This window comes from Equus przewalskii, chromosome 18 (genome assembly GCF_037783145.1).
Source record: "Equus przewalskii isolate Varuska chromosome 18, EquPr2, whole genome shotgun sequence".
Lineage (NCBI taxonomy): Eukaryota > Metazoa > Chordata > Mammalia > Perissodactyla > Equidae > Equus > Equus przewalskii.
In genome coordinates this window covers 17,261,877-17,283,956 of record NC_091848.1, presented here as the reverse complement: position 1 = coordinate 17,283,956, position 22,080 = coordinate 17,261,877, and the positions used below count along the sequence as shown (strand labels likewise).

The 22,080-nt window shown below is 36.2% G+C and overlaps 1 protein-coding gene across 10 annotated transcripts in view; it reads right to left on the bottom strand.

Moving 5' to 3' along the window:
- Positions 1 to 22,080, bottom strand: part of NAALADL2 (N-acetylated alpha-linked acidic dipeptidase like 2) — a 1,266,186-nt gene that overhangs the window by 53,233 nt on the left and 1,190,873 nt on the right. For all 10 annotated transcript variants that reach the window (XM_070582377.1, XM_070582380.1, XM_070582376.1 and 7 more), the window contains 2 exons: positions 18,469 to 18,562; positions 4,622 to 4,820 (listed from right to left, as the gene is read on the bottom strand). In XM_070582377.1, the coding sequence (XP_070438478.1) occupies positions 4,622 to 4,820; positions 18,469 to 18,562 (293 nt within the window). The remainder of the gene's footprint in view (positions 1 to 4,621; positions 4,821 to 18,468; positions 18,563 to 22,080) is intronic.

The following is a 22,080-nucleotide window of genomic DNA, read 5'->3' as shown; positions in this document are numbered from 1 at the left end:
AGTTGTTGAGGGTCAAGACCTGTAAGTGTTCCAGAGGGAGGGATCTCAGTTAGCACCTAGATTCAAGCAGTTTGGAAACTAAACTCTCAGGCAACAGCTTTCAAGGTATGCAAATATATACCATTCTGTGGGATCACAATCGCAGACCCTGCTTGCCCCCAGACTAGGCAATCTGGATGTGTCCCCTTAGCAACTGTCACCAAAATCACAGCTCCAGATGAGTATCTGAGCTCCTTTTTGGGAGGTACTGGCAAACTGTAGTGAGATCAAGGGAGATTACAAAGGTGATGTCACCCAGCCTAACTTTCACAGTCACTAGATGTGTGGTAAACTCACAGTCTGCTCTTCATTCTGGAGCATCAGGACAAGTAAATAGGGCTTTTCAGAAGGAAGATGAGGGTGTATTTTAGTCTGCTATTTGCACAGTACCTAGGGGGTGGTAGCCTGCTGAGAATTGTCTCTTCAACTGTTACAGAGTCCTGGGGCCTGGAAGTGCAATTCCCCTTAGCCACCAAAGCCAGATGCTCAAGGGCACCCCCTTTGTGGGCTGTGCATTTCCATTGGCTGTGGTGGGACCTCAGCTAGTGGTGGCATAGGTGAGGGGGTGGGGCTGTCACACAGCTCGCTCTGTGTGGGCTTCACCAGTGGCACAGGATGGCAGTGGGGACAGGCCATGCCCACTGACACAAGCAGGTTAGAGAAAGAGTGTAAAAATGGTGCCTGCCACCACTGGTACTATCAAGGTAGGGTGATAGAACAAAAATGGCACCTACCAGGACTGTTCCCGTGGAGAGAGTCCCAACAGGCTTCTGCCCCTTCAGCAGATGCTTTAAGATTAGCAAGTGAATCTCCTTTGCTTGTAGACACTTTTCAAACTGCTGCTTGTGTGTTGGGTCCCAGGGCATAAGTTCCTTAAGAGTGGAATCTCCATTCTCTGTAGCCCTATGGTTCTGGATGTAAGCTCCGTTGGTTTTCAAAGCCAGATCTTTTGGGGGCTCATCTCTCTGCTGTAGGTCCCAAAAGTTGGGGTGCTTGATGTGGGACACCTTCTCAGGGAGAAGTACCATATTTACGATATTTCTCATGATTGGGAGTTGTCACACCCCAGGGGTGGGTTTTTGGCAGGATCATATCTCAGTTTCTCCTACCTGTTTCCACGTGGCCCTTTTATCCTTTGTTGTGGAGGAGCTCTTCAGCTAGTTTTCAGGTCTTTTGTGAGAAGAAATTGTCTCACATGTAGCTGTAGATTTATTGTGTTCATAGGAAGAGGTGAGGATCTTTCCACACTACCATCTTGAGACCTCCTCAACAGTCAGTTTTAGATGAAACATTATAGGATTCAAAATCTTGAATCTTCTGATGCCAAATTTTGGGAAAAGTTCTTTCACATATTCCAAAAATGATGTAATTCACTGCTTAGTGACTCTTGTTGAGGCAGTATCTTTTGGGAAATGATCCAAGTTTCAAATGCAATATTTAGTGTTATACAGTAAACTTCTGTCAACAACTTTCTTAAAAAGCAAATCACTTTTGACTTCCACCTTGTATATTTGATGAGAATTGTCATAACACCATTGGATTGAAGAATGAGATTCTTATATGGAAAACATCTCTAAAGGTTTAACGTTAAAAAAAAAATGAACCTCATTCATCAAATGTTCTTTTGTATGGCATAATTAACAATTTTATCTTCACTCCATATAATTGTCATTATAAATATGTAATCAATTTTTTCATTTTCCTAAACTGCAGATCGTCTTGTCGCACCATCTTTTTACTTTGAACATGTCCTGCCTCATAAGGGATGAGTTTACATGGATTGAGAGTAAAAATTCTATTGCAGTTTTGAAATTTTGCATCAAGAATATTTAGAAATATGAATTCTTAACCAAGAAAAAACGTAAAGTAGGATGATTTGTTATATATTTCAGAAATGACGCAACCATTCATAATCTTGGGATAAAGGTCAGTCAGATAAATCAGAATGAAGCTATTCAATCTATTTGCACTGTTGGCTTCTATGTGAAATAAGAGAGCCAAGGAGAAGAATGACATACATATATTCCTCAAATAACTATACTAATAGTTTAAAATAATGTCAAAATATTGAACCATAAGCTTTCAACCCTAAAGGTTGCTTTATGAGTTAAAACATTATCATAACATTTTGAGGCTTGTACACCGGAATACAAGGTATGCTGTAATCATTAATAACAGGAAAAAAAAATCACTTGCTTAATTATTATTGACTCAGGGAAAGACATATATTTACTTTCATACTCAAAATTCATATAAAATAAGTTGAGTCCATAAATATTATTGGAGAGGCAATAAAAAGTTCACTGGATAGATAACTCAGACCATAGAGGGGTCTTCTATACCTGGTACAAGTGCTAAGAAAGGCAAATGGGGAAAGAGTTTACTACATAACAATGTGCAAAACCATATTCTCAACGTAGGATTTTTATTAATTTTTAAATTTTCATCAATTAAAAGTGAAGGAAATTTTTATTTTCTGAAAATATAATTTAGCTACTCTGATTAAGACTTTTTAATAATCCTGAATTTAATAACGTGGTGTTATTTTTCTCTTTAGCAATTATTACATCTACCATACACTCTACTTTAAGTAATTATCTTGTTCATTCTGTTTCCCCATCCCCACCACTAGAATAGAACCTCATCAGGGCAGACGTTTTTAACTTGAGGCATCTGCTATGTCTCTGGTGCTTACAAGAATACATAGAGCATACAAAGTGCCTTAAAAGGATCTTTCGAAATAAATGAACGTTTTCTAAAGTCTTATGATACAGAGTCATAGTGTTAGAAGAAATTACTTAAAATAAGGATTTTAAATGTGAATTTGAGCTTAAAATCATAAAGGAAAATCAACAAATATCAGAAGTAGAAAAGGCTCTTATTTTAAAAGGGCCTCATTCTATAATCTCATTTTAAAGGTGTAGAAATTAAGGTGCAGAGAGATCAAGTAAGGTGTCAGATCATAGAATTTTCGTACTGAAAGACACCTAAGCCTCATGGAGTCCACATTTTGAGGTGCGTAGGCCCACTCAGCCTACCTTTTAATACCTGCAGTGAAGGTGAGTTCACCCCCGTATAAAGGCATCACATTTAGCCTTTTAAGAACAAGACTGGAAACTTCTTTCTCATACACAATTAAGACTTGTATTCCTATTCATATATACAGGAATACAAGCCTTAATACATACACATAAATATATATTTGTGTGTATATATATACACACACACATAAATTGATGTTGTGTAACAGCCTAAATTTGAGGCCTTTTATGCATAAGAGTTCTGGGCCCAATAGTCTTCCTGCCTCACTCTTCCTCCAACACCTCTTTGACTCCTGCCTTTTTCTCAGGAATAAACCCTGGACTAGACACACATATATATAATATATAGCCACACATATATATACAAAAAATAGATTCTAACATACATGTATATACACACAGAGAATATACACATGCATACATATATTAAATTCTTGTACACATACACACATTATATATCATCTATTACACAGAAAGATGTGTACATTTATATTTTGTGTCTTTTAGAAGTATCAGTTAAATAAAAGCATTTAAATTAGGTTATAATTTTTTAAACTCCATTTTCCCTCTGTTTAATTTCTACTATATCAGGAACCTCAAAAACAAAACTATGTTGTACTCATCTCATCCTCTAAGAGCCTAAATTGAATCTCCCTTCCACATGAAATTGTTTTATTAAAATATTGTGAGGCTGGCCCCATGGCTGAGTGTTTAAGTTTGCAAACTCCACTTTGGCAGCTGGAGATTCACCGGTTCAGATTCTGGGCACGGACCTACACACTGCTCATCAAGCCATGCTGTGGTGGCATCCCACATAGAAGAACTAGAATGACCTACAACTCGGTTATACAACTATGGACCGGGGCTTTGGAGAAAAAGAAAAAAAAGCAGGAAGATTGGCAACAGATGATAGCTCAGGGCCACTCTTCCTCACCAAAGAAAACCATACACAAAAAATCATACATTAAAAAAAAGCATCTCCTTTAAGAAGAAAAAAATGGTTAAAGTGTTTTTAGAAATCATTCTATTGTGACACTCTAACCAAATATCTCTGATCCACTGGTTATTTCAAGATCCATCTAAATCCCACTTTCCCCTGAATATTAAACTTAGTTAACTTCCTCTTAAAATATAGTTTCTAGAATTAAACACAATGCTCAAGATTTGGTCTTACTAGGACAGGGTAGCATGGGCTTATCTCTTGATCCATTCAAGAAAGCCTGTTTCTTCCAATTCAACTTATAATTCCATTTGGTTTTTTTTAGTAGCCTTATCATGTTTGACTCATTTGACCTTAAGGTCAAAAAAAAATTATCAGTCATTTTCTATATGACACTGCTAAATCAAGTTTCCTTCATTCTGTATTTATGCACTTGAACTTTTCTTTCAGGGAGGGAAATTGTCCTCCAATTCTGGATATAATAGCTGCTTTACGCTTTTAAAAATAGTGATATGCTCACAGAAAGTACATGTTCTGAAACTTAAACGCTAAAATTTAACTGAGGGGCATAAAAATATAAAGTTTGAGACAGATATCCTACCTATAAAAACCTGGTGGCACCTGCTGCACCAGGAAGCTTTTCTCCATGTCTTGGAGAATGTCATTCAGCATTCGGACACGGATGGGCGCTCTCTCCTTGGGATCATTAGCAGGACGCATCTCATCTGACTGAAAGACTTGCGCACTCTCCCGCAGGCGCGAGGCCAAGGCCAGCAGCTGATGAGGGTTGAGCTGATCACCTGGTGAAAAGAAATGAGCCCATCTTAGAAGAGACATTCTCAAAGGAGCAAAATAAACATTTTATAATCATCATGTCAAAAAAGAAGATTCGACATCAATTCAACTTTTATAATGTATTCATTCTGCCAAAAGTATCCTGTCTAAATATATTATATTCCACTGAGTATTAAATTTATTGCTACTACTGTTAATACTATTACTAACAATTACTACTACTACTACTAATACCAGGAAATAGGTACTGATTGTTGAGAGTCGGCTATGTTTCAGGCATTGTCTTGAGCACTTTACTTTAGTATCTCATTTAATATTCACCAAACTATGTATTATCACGTCTATTTCATCGAAGCTGAGAATCAATTAAGGTAAGCAAATTGCCATAGGTATCAAGCAAGTAAACAACAGGCCAAAATCAGAACCTGATCTTTCTTAATCAAAAACTGATGCTCATGATGGAGTAAGCTATATTTCTGGGGAACAAAATTGTGAAAGGAGTTATCATTTTCTCTTCTGAGAATGTGAGATGTGTTACTATATCTTCTTATGAGTCTATTGGGCTCCTTTTTTCTTTGCTAGAAATTTCCTGAACTTGAAGTTGAAATACCTCTTTAATTTGAAAATACACTGAAAACTATCCTATATAGTGTTTGTCTTGTTTTGTTTTGCTTTTGAGATGTTTGTCATTGTTTCTTTACTTGTTTGTTTAACTTACTGGAAGTCGTTCTGATATGAATAGTGGAAGTAAAAGGACCACAGGACATTCCTCAGACTAAGAGAAAGGCAGCATTAGTATAGCGATTATGGTCACCAGATCCTGGAGCCAGACCAGATAAGTTCAAATCCCCGCTCTACCACTTAGTAGCTGTGTGATGTGGGGCAAGCTACCAAGCCTCAGTGTCCTCGTCTGTGAAATGAACATAATAATAGCAGCTGCTTCATAGATTTGTTATGAGCATTAAATGATGAATACTTGTAAAGTACTTCCCTACAGTTAGGAAGTTCCCAGCTGACATGATTTAATATCTTGTTTAAAAAGCATTCTTTCCTCATACCCTGAGAGGAGCATTTGCTCATCATCTCCTGCCAGCTATCCCACCATTAACGTCAGTCTTTGCGTGAGGAACAGTTAGCTGTGTGATGTTCAGGAGATTGGGTACAACTGACTCCAATAAGGTCAGCATATCACTATGAGGGATTACTTCAAGTCAAGGTAATAGAATGAACGTGGATCTGGTAAATCTAAGCTGGCAGTCCTAACAGCATGGCATTAAGATAAGCTGATTGAGGAATGAAAAGAGGCCCTACGGGGCCTTTACTTGGGAAAGACTTGAGGAAAAAGGAAAAATCACAAAGGGACTCTTTCTCCAAGGGAAGTCTAAGGGTTACCAGCTCCCCAGACACCTGGTCTTTGTAAAAATGCAGATTCCCCTATCTGCTGACTCCCTCTAGGGGTAGAGCCCAAAACTCCCCATTTCAACATTCTACTCTGATTATTTCAAACATTTTCAAGTTTTAAAAGCACTGTAGATAGGTGATATTCTAAGAAAAGGAAAATTAAGTTAGAATTATAACTGATGTATAAAATACGTCTGTCATAGAATTACCCACCTCCAATATAATGATAGTTATTGTCTCTCACCTTCGTATGATGGGAACTATTTTACATGTCAATTTCTTTAGAGCTCAGCCTGGTTCTGACCCTCAATAATTGTTTACTGAATAAACAAAGTAGCTTCAATAAAGTGTTTTTAGAAAAAAATCCAATAACAAAAGAACATTAGGTAGAGATAGGTGGTTTTTATGAGACAGCTCTCTTTGTAGCTCTCTATTCACTGAAATTACCAAAATGAATAAAATTTATTGTAGGAATTCACAGGTTTTGGCATTCTGATGTTTTCAAAGTGCGTTTCACATCTTTAATGATCTTGTTTGATTTCACAACAAAACAAGGTGTGAGAGGAGATATTTTTGCTTATTGTGAAAATCTAGCTCTCTAAATAATAATAATAATAATAATAATAATGCCATTTTATGAAGATATGATTTATCTTAGAATATGATGGCTCACTGAAGTTAATATATGGAGAACTTACAGGGAGTATCTTCGCACAAGGAAAGAATAAGATGGATAAGCCATGTTTAGTTTATACTGGAATTGAAAGACTGAACAACAGGAAAAACAAGTTCGACATCCTTGAGACTCTTCCACTTAAGAAAGAGATATCTGTTCTCATCTAACATACACTACAGAATTGAAGACATTACTCCTGAATCAAGTGAGACAAATGGTACCATTCTACCTTATTTAGCTTTAAATGAATTTATCTTTCATGGTGGTACATGGTAGAGAATTGACAGCTTTAGGAACTGGTTGGTTCCGGAAAGGCCCCTGATAGTGGAAACCTGCTATCCACAGCATACCCTATGCTTTATTTCAAGGGTGTGAGGTTACAAATTGAAAAGTAACTTCACTTTCAATGTTCATGCAATCATTTTGATATATAACTGATGTTCCAAAGATTCCTAATAGCCATTTATATGCCAATTAGAGCTTGTTTTCCCTTTAAGTAAGATCCAGAAAGTAATGTCACTTCTGCTATGCAAGTTTTTATGACCTCAAATGATTGTTCCTTCCTCATCTTTAGGATCCCTACGAGAATGTCAGCTCTGTGAGGAGAGAGATTTTGTTTGCTTTGTTCACTACTATTTCCCCAGCACCTAAAACTGTGCTTGCTATATCATTTAGTGCATGAATGTGTGAATTATGTATTGGTCATATTATGATTAATTGATCAATTGTGATCAATCACACTATTGATCAATTATGAATTTGATCACAGCATCACAGCATCTGTAATATTTTTATCCTTACCTGCCTTGTCTCTCTCCTTTCCTTGACTGAAAAGAACCTTAGAAGTTCAGCAAATATGTTTTATCTCTCTTCATATCTCCAGATTCTAGCCTAATACCTGATATATGGTAGTCATTTATTAAAAATTTTGTTGAATGAATGTTGAATTATAAGATAATGTCTTATTTGAGATATATTATTACATTAAATAACACCTACAAAATTATTCAGGGAGACGTCTGGTGCATGGTGAGCATCAACAGATGTTATTTCCTTTAACTTCCTGCTAAAAATCAATAATAGTTGCAAAGTAAAAGAAAAAAAAAACAGAAGAGGCTGTTTTAAGGCAATGATGAGTTAAATTAAACTACATCGAATTAAAATATGGCTTACCAATAACCCATAAAAACTGACAACAGAAACTTCATTTAAGGCCCAGTGAATGTCAGAGAACAGTGGACTAATTGAGGCTCTTAGCAATTCAGTTTTAGTAATAAGTCCATTTGACCTGAGAAAACGAACTGGGAGCTAGAGATTTCTCTCAGAGACGGTTAATACAATGATCTTGAAGTTATATGTACAATGAGTCTAAAAATGAAGGACTTGGTATCCAAACCCAGACAAAAGCCTGGTCTACTCATTACCATGAATGTGGTCTTGAACAGATCACTTAATGCTACTGCCCTCCAGCTTCCTCGGGGAAAAGGGGGAACATAGTTATTTCAATTTCTAAGCATATAAATCACTCTATAAATGCAAGTTACTGTTAACAGCATACACAAACTAAATACAAATTACTACCAACTAATTTTTTAAAAGTGCGAAGAAAATAATGTAACAACTGTACTATTGATTTTATTCTAAGAAATGTTACTTCTTATCACTTCCTCTAATTCGTGCCTTCACCCCTGCAACTGAATCACAACTCTCCCCATACACACTTAATAAAGATTCCAAATTCTATTTTGTGGTGTCTATGAATCTGGCGTTATTTTTTCTTTCCATGGACTGGCATCTTAAATCTCCAAAGAATAAGGAAAGATAATATAAAGGGTAAAGGAATTAAACAGCCATCCTTTAAAAACGATACTTTTACATCTTTGCTCCTGGTGAAAGTTTATCATTAATAAGTTTTTATAGCATGGCAGAGCATACTGATTTGTGAGAAATATTAAAAATCTACTTTAATATAACACAAAATAATTGAGACTGCCTAGTGAAATTGTCTTGATATTATTCAAGAGACAATTGAAATGTATGTCTAAATTTCAAACAGAAACAGTTTGCACTTTTTATTTCTTCATCTCAAAGTAAAATATGAATATATTTTCAGTAAATATTTATTGAGTTCTACTTTGTGTGTTGTTCTGTAAGCACTGGGAGAGAAGCAAAGCCATATAAGATTAAATCTCTAACCCTTAATAAATTCCCAGTTAGAAATAATCCACAGAGAACCAATATCAAATGAAATAAATGCTTATGAGGATGACTGAAGAGTTCATTGTGTATGAGAATACTCTAAGTAGATCCCAAGAAAGAAGTAAAATTTGAAGGACAAAACATGGAATTGCCCTGAAATCAAAAGCATCTCAAATGGAACTCTTGAAAGCTCTAGGACTTTACCTCAAAAAAGTCAAGGTTGGGTGTTCCATCTGTGAACAACGATACTGACTAGTCTTCCATTCTCTTCCTTCAGTCCTGAGCCTTCTAGAGGAAGAATCTACCTCTTACTTAAACCTTTCCTGTTTTTCTAGCTTGTTATAGAAAGGACAGAGCTGGATATTATATAAAGTATTAATATTAATTGAGGAGGAGGGAGAGAAGAAGAGAGGGATTCCTAGTCAGTGGGTATTGAGATCGGTATTGAGATCTAGGCAAACTAACTCAGGAGAGGCTCTAAAACGTACTGAAGGAAACATATCCTTACTCCTGCCTTGGAGCCAGTCATCACCCTGCAGCGTTCCCTGCTCAAGGCAGTTCGGGAAGCAGTATGGTGTAGTGGAAGGGGCAGGGGCTTTGGAATCTGGCAGAGCCACATTCAAGCCCTAAACCTACCACTTAGATGCATACACATAAGAAAGACACAAACCCCCTCTGACGCTCAATTTCTTAATCTCTAGATTGGTCTTAACAATACCCAGCTCAGCTCCTAGAGTAGAGTAGGGTTAAATGTCACAATGAATGGTAGGCACTTAGCACAATGCCCATGGCTTTGTGGAGCAACCCCTAAAATGCCAAGGTGCTTCTCAGAAAACTTGTTCCTCCTGAGAACCCTTGATACAGGATCCTAAAACGCCTTCCAACAGTAGATCGGAAGTTCAAAGGTACTTCATACATGTCCTCTCCACAAGGTCTCCAAGACTTCTGGGTAAGACCAGGAGCTACAGTGCTGACTACACCCACCAAATCTCCACGTTCCAACCTGCCAGGATCTGGGAGCTGCACAAACTACCTCTTGCCCTGAGGCACTTCATACCTTGGTGAGTTTCAGCTGGGCATAAATCCATGTGTACTAAGTTTGTTCTACAATCTCTTGGACAGATTTGTAACCGTATTTTAAAGAATGATTTTACTACCTAGTATTGTGGCCTCTCTTCAGAGTTTCATACTCCAAAAAGTTTTAAATTTTTGTTGATTTCCATTTTTCTATGTTTCGGTTCCATTTTGTGGCTGTATTTTTAAAGACCCGCTCAACTTCACTTTAAATTATGAGTGAAATGTACTGATCATATTCTAAAACTACATTTTTATATCACACAAATGTAGCCTTTTACTTTAATAGTATTTCAACAGAACCTATTCTTCTGCGGATGAGCTTATCACAGTTTTAAAGGTGCTAACAATTGCACAATCACAGCTTAGACTTCACTGATTCATAGTGACAAGAAAAAGTATGATTTATGTTCCACATAACACGGTGGTTAAGAGCAGAACAGAAGATTATTTTGGGGGAAAAATGTATGTTACTTAATGTCATCTTAAAAATATCTTGTGGCATCCAATAAAGAGAAGAAAAGAAATTGCCAATATGATTTCAGCCAGGGGAGACAACAGTCCTTTATTATCCTACATTTTCTGTTCTGCATGCTGCCTTCTTTGGTATGAATCACAATGAATCATCTCAGCTGGTTATTTAAAGAAGTTAAACAAACAAAAATGCAGGTAGAGAAAGAAGTGTGGGAGCTAGTACACTGTTGATACTCAAATAATCTAACATTGATTTTGCAATGTACAGATAAAAGGATATTATTTGAAAATGCAATATGCCGGAAGACAGTGGATAATTATGTCTAAACTGAATACAATAGGAATCCTTTTTGCAAAGATGCGAAAGTGGAATGTTTAGAACAACCAGGTTGGCCACTTTTTAAAAACTAGGCAACACATTCTAAAGATTATCTTATATTCTAAATATTATCCAACGATCCAGGTAGCCACGGCAGAAGAAAATTTAGCAAGGCTTTCAACATATTGCATAGAATGGGTTTCCCAACAGTGTCTGTCTGTCTGGTGCAGAAATTAAACCAGGAGCTCTTTTTATGGCCCAAAGACGCTGTGTTATGTTTGCAACTACACGATGTGGTTATTGGCTGCTTTGGAAGAGTAAGAAAAAGTTTTCTTGAATGAACTAAATTCCTGTGTGGTTTATTTTTTATTCCTTTCCTCCTGAGACAGAAAGTTGAAGTTGTATGTTTAATAACACATGTGAGTTTAATTATGTTTTGGCTAACCCAAGAAACTGAAAAAGAAAAAAAAAAAGGTTTGAATAAAATTAATCAACAGGAAGACAACGGTATTTTATGCTCTATTACAAACCAAGATTAAAAATATCTTTAAAAAAAACAAGCAAACTTTAAAAGTGCTGCCAGTGAGGCAACAGTCATAGAATAATAAATTGTAGTACTATTCTGCCATGAGCATAGGGCTTTATCTTAAAAATACACTTAAGGAAAATAATTCACAATACAATAGACCATTACTGGGATGGGAGAGTAGGAAGAATAAGAAGTCACTAACATTTCAACCAAGGTAGTGACACATATAGAAGGGAGGTACTGGAAAGAAAGCTTTAAAGGAATTTGGATGAAGTACTCAGAGCAGGCAAGGAAATGATGATCTCAAAGGGAAACTGTATGAATAGCAACAAATTGTGAGACAGGAGATAAAAGAAAAGAAAGTATAATTCTGAGGAATAAGAAAGGGACAATGCACTTAGGATAATAATAAAGGGATATTATGCAATAAAAATATGAGTTCAAAGAGAAATGGGTGGAAAGAAAAACTTGTTTCAGGAGACAAAAACTGACAATACGGAGACAATCAGATTTTGGTGCAGATCCAGCTGTCTCAAAGCCCTTTTTGAACTAGGTGTGGGATATCAATAAATGAAATACAATCTTTAATATAGCTATGTAGTAAGAATCCATACAAAAATATAATGGGGATTGATACTAAACATATTTTTAGGAATTTGTAGCCCATGGACGGTCAATCTCTTATTGAATTTCTCTGTCGATTTGAGCAAGCAAAGTAAAATACTTCTCAGAGAATGCTTTTGAGTTTAAGTCCTTGTTGCACAAAAAGGTCAGTTCCAGAAATGCCAGTTCAAATCAAATCATTAGAAATCTAGCATTACTCAGAATTCCCACAGGAACAAAATCTTTTCTGGAATTGTTTGGATTTTAGATGGATGGCTTTGGATTTCTTAGGGAGGGCACGGGGCTAGACACCTAGTGTACCCATCTTTTATTGTCTTTAGGCCAGTCCAAAGTTGGAATTGGTGGTAATTAAAACCAAGATTGGAGGCAGATGGACTGAGGACTAAAATCATGCAATTTATACAGAACATACTTAATCTTGCCAATTGGGAAATTCACCTTATATTACTCAGAAAGAAAAAAAGACATTAGATGAGTCTCAATCACTTGTGATTGTAGGAAAGAAGTAAAGTGACTTTTGAAAACATGAAACTACAAATCTAACAGAACACAGAGTACTTGCCTCAGTGGCATCATCACCTTGAAACACTATCCCTCCTTCTAAAATGAAGTGATTGATGCTAATGAATTATCAGAGCTAATGAAGAAGGAAAAAAGTCAGATCAAATCAGCATTGTCAGTTTTTGAAAGAACAGGAGGAAATGCTGCCAACAACCATTTTACATTTAATGAAACAATCAGGAGGTGGCAACAAGCCACACAGCTCGAAATTACGTTTCCTGCTGAGTCTGGCTTGCACTAAATAAATGTGTACATGGCCAGATCAAATGAAAATGACTTTTACTTCATTTGGTCATTTTTAGCTTTTATAATAATGCTAAATAATTAAAATCCAGAATTCTGACAAAGAAAAATAGCAGCTATTAAACAAAAAGCATCAAAATTAGATAGTTGTTAATTATTTTGAAGTGCTGTTTTATACATTAAAAAGTGGGTAAAGTGAAAAACAGTAAACTTAGTAAGGTTATTAAGCCCTTACTGGTTAGTCTGTTTCCAGGTTCAAGGATGTGGTGGTACTTTATTTATTCTTGACGCCTCTCTCTGTCCCCACAAACTAGTACCATTGCCTTATATGTGCATGTTTGACATATTTTTATGTCACAAGTACATCTGAAGTGTATCAGTTATCTTATCCGTCACTCTTTATACTATATCTCCATGCACCACATACAAATATTCATTCTCCAACTATTATGTGTTTGGCCTTGACCAAATATTAATAGCCAAGGTCACTCAGTCAAAATGAGCTTTCAAGAACTATCCAATAAATCAACTGAAACAAATTATTCACTGATAAATTATCCTTTCTCGTGGTTGTGAGAATGGTGGAGAACGGTCTGCTGCTACCGTAAACTAGTGTAATAAATAAACAAGATGGCCGGTTGTCAAGGGGTAGAAATTACACGATTGAAAATGCAATTGGGTTTCAGAGACCTTCATATTTAAACTCTTTGCAGTAGGGAGAAACAGTATTTTATAGTTCAGCCTTGAAGGTCACTGTTTTTGTTTTTAACTGTAATTGAGAACTTAGAACTAATCACTGCTGACTGTCATAACAAATAAGGAAATATATCAACAATTAAATCTCGTATTAAGCAGTAAAATTATATGTTTCATTTAACACAGTACAGGAACTCTGTTTAGCTAATGAAATCATCCAGCACTGTAGCTAAAATTGCAACTAAAATATTTATTTAGTTGTTGATAAGTGGTGTCCATTATTCACACATTAGCACATTAAAGTATTCTATTTTAGAAATAAAGCTATAACCAAAGTAGTCAAAATAGAACAGGTACACCAAATTGGCTACTATTTAGCAAAGGTTTGAATAATCTTTGACTATGATCAAATAATTTTGAATACTGATGACCAAAATACAAAAATGTAACAGTTAAAGTTGATAAATCATATCACTCTGATCAAATACTTATAACCAGGTCATGGTAAAAGACATTTTTTTTTTGCCTCTGTTTTTTGCTTTGTTTTGTTTTCTTAGTATGAGGACACCTCAAATCTAGCCACATCTTTTGGAGTGAAAGTGACAGGGAGACCCCAAGGACTTTCACATCAAAAGAAATAAAATTCAAATATAACCAACAACCAAAGAAAAAGTTCTTCACCTATAGCAGAGGCAGTCCGACATAGACTCCTGGCTCATCCAGCCGAGGATGGAGAGAGGTTCTCGGCTTTTAGAGAGAGGTTTGTGTAGTCTCAGTAGTGTCCGGCCTGAAGTAGAAATCTTTGCAGAGTAACTGCAGTTTCCACTGCGCCCCCTTTACTGAAATGCTTTTAGATATAGCTATTAAAGAAAGGATTATTAACCTGGCGTATTCTCGGAATATTTTCTTTACCTTCTTGCTTTAACTGAAACCTGGCTCTCCCCTGCTGACATTCTTCCACTGCAACCCTCCCAGGTGGTGGTTTTTTCTTCACCCCTGTGCTTTGTACCACCAGCCCTAGAAGAACAATAGGACTTATCTCTAGGTCACTGTCCATTCTTTGTAGATTTTAGGTCCTGGTTTAGTCCTTCCCTCTTACAAGAATGACTCGTCTTATTTTTGGCAATTTTAATATCTACATATTCCAGTCTCTCTTTTCCTTAGCTTCTTTTCCTCTAGTGATCACCTGCCACACTTCCATGGTCATGCCCTAGCCTGGTCTTTACCAATATCTGCACATCTGTATGATCACATTTTCAATAATCCCATTTGCTGGCCACCAGTGAATGAGTATTTTTAGCTCACTCATTCTCACTTCTTTGCTCTTACCAAGAAATAAAGTCTATTGACCCTTCCTTTTTGCTTACCCTCATTCCCTTCATATCCTCACTTTATGCCATACTGGATTTAGACACTTTGGTCCATCACTATGAGTCCTCCTTTGCACACATTCTCAAAGTTCTTTATCCTATCTAGTTCGATGTCCTTCTCCCAGAATAGCACTAACCCTTAAATCCAACTTTGCCTATTCTATGCCTGAATCCCCAGCTGAAGGCTGGAAAAATTCACAATTACATTGAATTTGTCTCATCTAAAATACATATTTCTCCAGAGCTCTTACAGCTGCCCAAAAGATTGATCACATTTTAATAGTTCATTTGCTCTCCCACCCTCCTAAACAATTATTTTACTGTTTTTTCATTCTAAAGAGACTTGCCAAGGGCTCCCACCACCACATTTACCCATATTCCACAAGCTCTGCTTTCTTTCACATTTTTATGGATGAACTACTATGTTCATAAGGCAAAGTCCTCCACCCTTACAATGCCTCTACTCAAGAAAATAAGTCCAGCAATTCTCCTTTCACTCTCTGATCAATCTTGACTCTCGATTGAATTGCTCTCATCAAAATCAAAAATGCTAAACCTTGTCTACTCCATACTCACCACCTACCATCATGTGTGGCCATTTTATCACTTCTCTAAACCCATCTCTTTTGAATCAGGCTTTTTCTTATACCACTTCACTAAAACTGTTTTTGTTGAGATCACCAATGATCTGCAAATTGCTAAATCCAATAATTGATGGTCAGTTCTCATTTTTCTTTACCTATTAGCAGTACTTAACACAGTTGATGACTCCCTTCTCTTTGAAAGATTCTATTCCCTTGGCCTCAGGATATGACATTCACCTGGTTTTTCTGTTACTCTTTGGCCCCTCACTCTCTGATTCCACCTATTCATCCAATTTCTAAACGTAGGAGTTCCCCAGAAATCTTAGATCTTTTCTTTTCTTTCTATCTTCCATCCCTTAGACTTCTATCTGGGATACCTCCCAAATTTATATTCCCTGACAAGATCTCTTCTCTCCTCTATGCTCTGGACACAACTACAGTCAGCTCTGCATAACACTTACTTTGAGAATGCACATTTCTTCCAAATTGACTGATATTAGAGAATAATTTGAGCATAATGCTAACTTAAAAATTGCTTTGACTTATGTCAGTTGTATTCTACTATGTATGCATGTTTCTTAGGAATTTTAATTTTGTTTTATTAACTTAGCGGTTGAGATTTTGCTTTTGTTTCTGGGGGTTTTTTTTGGTTATAAAACTGTACCAGCAACTGTACAGTGGATGCTCAATAAATATTTGTTAAATGAATGAGTAAACAATTTCAGGAGATCATGTAAAGTTCACGGGGAATACAGTAAACCTTTTTGTACAAATGTAAATTTCTGGGGAGAGAGCCTACATTTTTCTTTAGATTTTGAAAGAGATCCCTAACTACCCCCACAAAAAACATAGTAATAATCTAATTCTAACAATGACCCATTAAGACTTTTATTGACCTTCAGAAGTAGGCCACATTACTCAAAATGCTCATATAGTAATTATAATGCTAAAATGTTTATTTATGAATTTTTAAAAATAAACTCAATTTTTAAAAAAATAATAGAACTTTCCATTTAAAATGACAGTAGTGTTAAATTTTTTGCTGCTGGATTTATTTCTCTAATTTTTTTTAAAAACTCTTCATGTTCTTTATTACAAATACACATTTAACGTAGAAAATTTGGACTCAGAAAAACAGCTTGCAAATTATTTATAATTCTATCGTGCAACGTTAGTATTTTGCAGTCTACTCTTTGAGGCTCCTGCCTATGCATGCCAGGTATTCCTTTGTAGATGAACAAGTCTTTATGTAATATAAGAAAAATCTCCTCTTTTTGTTCTCTGAAAGCTTTAAGTATAATATGCAGTACCAGCTGAATTTTCTAAAGTACAAAAATGAAGACTAAAGAAAGGCAAAATAGTCTACAGAACAAATAAAATAAATGCTTAAAAGAAATTGTTGCAGAAAAGATAGTGTTTAGCATTCACAGAACTTTTCAGTCCTTATTTATACCTGTTTATAAGGTATAAGACTTATATCCATTCTTATTTTGTAAAATGGCATATACTTGGTTACTCATTTTCTTTTTTTTTTTTTTTTTGAGGAAGATTTGCCCTGAGCTAACATCTGCTGCCAATCCTCCTCGTTTTGTTGAGGAAGACTGGCCCTGAGCTAACATCCATGCCCATCTTCCTCCGCTTTCTATGTGGGACGCCTACCACAGCATGGCTTGCCAAGCGGTGCCATGTCCACACCTGTGATCCGAACCGGCGAACCCCAGGCCACCAAAGTGGAACGTGTGAACTTAACTGCTGCGCAACTGGGCTGATCCCTGGTTACTCAGTTTCTATGCCCAAAATATTCTAGAAATAGCAAATTAGAAGAAAGAGTGATTGACAACAGTGAGATAGAAGCTTGACAAAAGTAGAAAAAATAGAGACTGTCTTAAATACACCAAAAGCAGAGCAATATGAGTCCATTTATTTTAGGAGCAAATATCCCTAAACAGCTCAATTGCTCCCAAGGTCATGGTTTTACAGCCACTATCATGAAAGTCATAAGAATCATTAAGGGGAAAAAAAACTATATTGTAGTATTCTCTGGGTTAAGCAATCCAGTTAGTCAAAACAAAAGCATTAAACTTGCAGATATTGGAAATATTTGGCTCTTTAGAATGACCCATTTTCCAAGGATTACTGCTTACGTCCTATAGTTAAAATACTGACATTTGTATTGAGAAGCACATGTCTACAAACAACTCATTAAAGATCTGATAGGAAGATGTGTGACTCAAAGAGGAGGAGGAGGATGCATTCTTTAAATACAATACTTCCCTCTGTATGTGGTTAATGAAGACAAATTAGAAGCCTAATTGAAAAATTTGTATGTAGATAAAGGGGACATGAAGGTAATTATTAGAGTGGTGTCACAATTCTTCAAAAAGTGATATATCCAAACATGAAGATGATGCAACAGAGACTATGGAAATAATTCCCTGGTTTCCTTCTTGTCATCCTTGATCTTGGATGAGCCAACACTTCAGTGAAATATGATGGGTCCCATACCTTATAGAAACCAATCCTAAAGAAGGAACTTCTGGGCCAGTCTTGTTTGAACTGATTGAATGTTAGGTACAAACATTGAAAAAAAAAAAAATCCCTGGACTATACTTTTCTATATGGAACCTGCATAAAATAACAGAAGCTTGAACTTATAAATCTCCTTGATAAAAGAAAGTTGGGGGAACATCCTTCAAAGTCTGATGCTCACACATCAGTTCGCCTCATTCCTGTTGACATGGTAACTGAAATTCTAAGCCTTTCTATTGATAATCCTCTATAGGAAGGGAGGTGTTGCATTGCCAATATTAGTAAGGTAGTAGATAATTTTACCCATTCCTTGTTGAAAATTAGTTCAACAATTTTTCATTTGCTAAAATTACTATAATTCAAAGAAAAGTTACCTTTAAGGTTGTTTTGAACTTCTAAAGCTATATCGAGAGCATTAAAGGGCAGGACTGGTTCGTTGGCAATTTGCAAAATCACTTCTCCTGAGAGCTGAAAGAAAAAGAAAAAAAAGCTGGCATTCAGTATTAAGGGTTTTTACTTATTTGTTTGTTTTTCATTATTTTATACACTCATACATCCAGAGTGGCAAAAACACAGGGGAAAAAATACTTTTATAAAACATCTTTTTCATTTAAAACTCTTTTTAATTTTATTTGTCTATTAAAAAAACTTCAGTATCTTTTTCATGTCTCAGAGTGTATAAAGAAACACAATATTTTCTTCCTTTTATTTAGCTCAAGTGTTAAGAAATAGCTTCCCTAATTACATGAGTTGCAATAGTTAACCTTTAAAACACTTCCTTATAAAACGGTTCGGAATGTCTCATGATGAAACAAATAGCAGAGAGGAACAAGTGAAAATCAACACATGGTTATTGGACTAAGTAAAATTCCAGACAAAATTAATGATCAATTTATTTCATTTAAAATATAATTTAATCTAAAAATTCCTTAAAATTTTAGGTACTATTTTCCTTAATGCTTTACTCTATTCCTAATTACTTTTCCAAAATTTATCAAACTAATACCATTTATTCATTTTTGAGGCCAAGATTTGAATTAAATTTAATAAAATAAAATTTTAAATGGCAACCTCAAAACTCATACCTGGAATTTTTCATACATGCATATCCACCCACCATAGCACTCCAAAACTATGTTTGAAAACCAACATATTCACTACAGCTGAACTAGCATCTGCTTAATAGACTGAACAAGTCCTATGTATTCATATACATCTCAAAGGAACTTAGGGCTGACAGCAAATGCCATTGTTACTCTCCTGCTCTCTCAAGTGATATTTAATATTTACCTGGGCTTAATAAATGTCCCTGCATCTCATATAACCCTGAAGGTGGCACACAGGGAAATGTGGCTGTGTCGATGTTATTAATGCATATGAAATGTTGTTAGTGAATGAAAATATTATCTTGTGAAACTACACAAGGGAAATTAGCACACTAACTTGAGACAGTACAGGACACATAAAAGATAGAATTTACAAGGAAAATGTGATGTTAAATTTTCAAATCTACATATTCAAAAGAGTCAAATTCCATTTAATATTTAAAAGTTATATTTCCCAGTTGTTTCCACAATTTATATTATGATAAAAATACAATTCAATTTGATCTTCGTCTATATGCCTGGGGAAATACATTTCTTAGAAATAAAGAGGAAAAAGAAACACCTTTGATATCCCTTTATTTCTTTGAGATATTTTTCTCCAAAATGTAGCAACCATTTCTTCCCCAATGCCAAAGGTATCTTTGCAGAGTTTTATCCCCAGCATAGTGATCACAAAAATCCTGGGAAACTGCCTACTGTGATTATGCTGTACCTCAGGAAAAAAGCATTATCTACAATAGGTCGATATGAATCCTATTTCTATTCCACTCTACCCCATGCAAATCATGCAAGGAACACCAATATTTGGAAATAAATTATTTATCAAAAGGAATTTTTAAAGAAGATTAAGAAGCATTATGGTTTCTTTTTCCAATTTGCACTAGATAATAGTAACTACAGAAGAGACATGTTTTGTTTACATTTTTGTAATCTGGAAACTACACATTACAAAAGATTAAAATGAAAGAATGGGGAGGGAGGAGAAAGGCACTTCTCTATGTGCTACTGGAGAAAGTTGTTTTGTTTTGTTTTTTAAGAGTCATTTGGCAGCTCGAACAACTGGAATATAAGCCAGCCACCTTGCTATTTCTTTCAAAAAGAACCTGGCAACAAATATTGGGACTTCTAAAACACCTGGTCCACGGTAGAATGCTTAGACTAAATCGGCTTTATTTTCAGCTTCATAAGCAAGAGAGAGATTTGTATATGCCTTGGATGCAGTGAGAAGAGAAGAGTCATACTGTATACTCTTCCTGTCCAGTCTGGAATTTGCTCCTATTCAGGCATGTCAAAGCAATCTTCATTTATATTTATACAAGGCCCCATTCCTTTCAAAGTGCTTTACACCTACATATCTCATTTCATTATCTTGACAAGCCTAGAGGCAGGTAGAGGGGGAATTAATCCTATGTTAAAAACATTGAGTATGAGCCTTATTGGGTTCCAGTCCAAGATGGCGCTCTAGAACTCACTCCTCCCACGTGCACACCGAGTCTATGGCTATACACAGAACAATTCTCTCTGAAAAAATCTAGAAACTAGCTGAGTGATTCCTACACACTAGGCAAGTGAGAAAAAATCCACATCAAATTGGGTAAGAAAGGCGAGACACATCTGCCATAAACCCTACTCCATCACAGTGACATACAATTGTGAGGGAACTCATAGCTCCCAGCTTCTCTCTGAGGAGAAAAGGGTTTGGACCAACATCTAGTGCCCTAACTTTTAAGACTTTCACCTGAGGGATGGGCCCCCAAAATACCTAGCCCTGTAAGCCAATGGGTCTTGTGTCCACAAGAACCACACACTATATAGCAAACAAAGAAAATTTCTTAATGGGCTTGTGAGGACTCACTGTGGCTCTTACCCCAGGGCTCAGTGCAGAGGCAGCAAGGCAAAAATGCCCATCTCCCAGTCTTTTCCTGAAATATCTTAAAAGCTATCTCAAAAGCTTTGCATATCTTAAAAGCTGCAACCTGAGGGGCAGACTTCTAATTTAACACACATCTAGAGACCAACTGCAGTCCTCTCTGGAAACTAGGGAGGCAGGCAGATGCCATCTTCACATTCTCCCTCTACCTTGCTCCAGATCAGCAATGTGTCCCTGAAAAGAGCTTGTGCACACATCTGGCACTCTGGCTTTTGAAGCTGCCACCAGGGGATGCATCCCTTGATGACTTGGCTTGGGTGGCCAGCAGGGCTTGCATTCATGGGTTCCCCAGGACTGTAGCAAACAAAGAAACACTTCTTAACTGGCTGTCCCTCCTGGGCTCAGCACAGATGGAGTAGGTAGAAACACCCATCACCTAGTCTTTCCCTGAAAGAGGTTTATTTGCATACTTCAAAAGTATGGTTTCCAATTAGCCTGTATCTAGATGCTGACTGGAATACTCTCCTTTGGGACACTGACAGGTTTTGGCACACACTGAACTACTGGGAACCACTAAGAACAAAGAAGGAGACTTGGACAATCAAAAAGGTTTGAGAGACAAACAAGAGCTAGGGCTAGCCTGAATGACAAGGTTCATCTCCTATATGAGACCATTCCATCAAGAACAGGAGAGCTGGCTGTTTATCTAATGCACAGAAACAAACACAGAGTCAAGCAAAATGAGGAGACAAAACAATACATTTCAAACAAATAAGATAAAACTCCAGAAACAGCCTTAATGAAACAGAGATAAGTGATTTACTGATAAAGAGTTCAAAATAATGGTTATAAATTTGCTCACCAAGGTCAGGAGAACAACCCATGAGTAAAGTGAGAATTTTCAATAAAAAGAGAAAATATAAGAGAGTACCAAACAGAAATCATAGAGTTAAAGAGTACAATAAATGGACGGAAAAATTCAATAGAAAGATTCAACAGTAGACTAATCA